Source organism: Octopus bimaculoides, chromosome 21, assembly GCF_001194135.2.
Source record: "Octopus bimaculoides isolate UCB-OBI-ISO-001 chromosome 21, ASM119413v2, whole genome shotgun sequence".
Classification (NCBI taxonomy): Eukaryota; Metazoa; Mollusca; class Cephalopoda; order Octopoda; family Octopodidae; genus Octopus; species Octopus bimaculoides.
In genome coordinates this window covers 37008122-37010202 of record NC_069001.1, presented here as the reverse complement: position 1 = coordinate 37010202, position 2081 = coordinate 37008122, and the positions used below count along the sequence as shown (strand labels likewise).

The window sequence follows — 2081 nt, the reverse complement described above, 5'->3', positions numbered from 1 at the left end:
TTAACATCCATTTTCCATGCTGCCATGAGCTGGATGGTTTGACAGGAGCTGTCCAGACTCCAATTGTCTGTTCTGGCATGGTTTCTACAACTGGATGCCCTTCCTAATGCCAACCACTTTGTGGGGTGTGCTAATTGACTTTCATGTGCCACCAGCACAGGTGCTTTTATGCAGCACCAGCACAACTGCATTTTATGTGGCACTGGCACCTGTAAAGGACAAGCCTGTATGTATGGATGACAGCAATTTTACTTGGCTTGATGCCTCTTCTCAAGTACAGTAAATCACCATAACCACCCCCGGTCCCTTATCATTTCCCCAGTGAGGCCCAGCATTTCAAGATCCTTTCTCACCACTCCCTCCCACGTCTTCCTGGGTCTACCCTTTCCACAGACACCCTCCACAATTAGAGCTTGGCTGGGTCAATTATTTATATGGAAATATCATGGGAACAAAAAGTCTTTTGTTTTAAAATGATAAAATTTTGTGTTTTATTTTTAGGAGATGTCATCATGCCTGTGCGATTGAGAAGCTTGCTTTGTAGTCATGTGATTTCAGGTTCAGTTCCACTGCATGGCACTTTGAACAAATGTCTTCCACTCTAGCCCAGGGGTGATTAATGCCTTGTGAATGAATATGGTCGATGGAAACTGTGTGGAAGCCAGTTGTATGTTTATGTCATCATCTTATCTTTTAATGTCTGCTTGATGTTGATAATGAGTTGGATGATTTGACTAGAAGAGATGAGCCAGAGGGCTCTGCCAGGTTCCATGTCTGCCTTGGCAAGGTTTCTATAGCCAGTTACCCTTCATAATTTCAACCACTTCACAGAGAGGACTAGGTGCTTTTTAAGAGGCACAGGTGAGGTTGCCAAGTACCTTCCAACTGAGCAGGGTATAGACTGGAGGAATAAGAAACTGTGATAGAGGGAGAGGAGCAGTTGTCTTGCTGAGGAGGACAGAGAAAGAGAGAAACATGAGGTCCAGGTACAACATGAATATAACACAAAATAGGACAAAAGAGTGGAAAAGGTGGTAAGTGCACTGAGTGAAAAGTGTGTGTGTGCTCCTGACTTAGCAGTTTGGTGAAAGAGACTGATAGAATAAGTACCAGACTTAAAGTACTAGGCTTCCACACAGTTTCCATCAACCAATTCCATTGGTCAGCCAGAGACTATAATAGAAGACACTGAACCAAGGAGCCATGCAGTGAGACGGAACTCAAATCTGTGTGGCTAAAAACTGAACACTGTGTCCCTGAGGCCATGTGGAGAAGTTGGTGTTCATATGACACAGAAATTTTTATTTTTCAAGAATATAGAAAGAAGAAACCGCAATGTCTTGCAGGCAATACTTACATCACTTGGAAGTTCTACAAGTTGAAACATATCCAGCATCTGTGGGAAGATTCCAGAAGCTAATAGCAACACTGTAGAGCCAGATATTAATAAACTATACAATAGGGGTTTGTTGTCTTTTAAGCCTTCCATAAATGGTTCGCCCTGGTGAAGAAGAGAAGGAAAACAATATTATGCGTTTGCTTTGTATCAGGGGCGGACTGAGCCGTTGGTCAATCAGGCACTGCCAGAGGGCCTGGAGCTCTGAGGGGCCCCGCACTCTACATGTTAACTCTACCAAAACACACAAAGTGGCCTGGTAAACAGTTATGCCTAAGGGCCCTTAATACTCTCAGTCCAACCCTGCTTTGTATGTGTATATATATATGTATTCTGGACAAGATCCTAGGTGTCACTCTCTTCAATAGTGCTGTCTTATCTGCACACTTAAATGCAAGTGAGATGTGGGCTGCTGTGGAACATCAATTGACTACAATGCAAAGGACTGTAGAAAGATCTATGCTTGAAATATCATTGTGAGAGCATATCTGAAATGAGTTCATTTGAAAGAAAGTGGAGTGAATGCTGTAATGGCAGAGGACCAAAATTCTACTCCTGGTAAATAACACAATGTCCATGTTAGGTCGGAGATTAGGATTACCTTTTGCTAAATATTTTATAACAATTGTAATAATTGACAATAAATATATATATATATATATATATATATATATATATATATATA

General features: G+C 41.6%; 1 protein-coding gene across 3 annotated transcripts in view; it reads right to left on the bottom strand.

Annotated features, from left to right (window-relative positions):
- Positions 1–1267: 1267 nt before the first annotated feature.
- LOC106884114 (endoplasmic reticulum transmembrane helix translocase) overlaps positions 1268–2081 on the bottom strand; it is a 27651-nt gene continuing 26837 nt past the window's right edge. For all 3 annotated transcript variants that reach the window (XM_014935337.2, XM_052975593.1, XM_052975594.1), the window contains exon 26: positions 1268–1501. In XM_014935337.2, the coding sequence (XP_014790823.2) occupies positions 1283–1501 (219 nt within the window). In that variant the 3' untranslated portion in view covers positions 1268–1282. The remainder of the gene's footprint in view (positions 1502–2081) is intronic.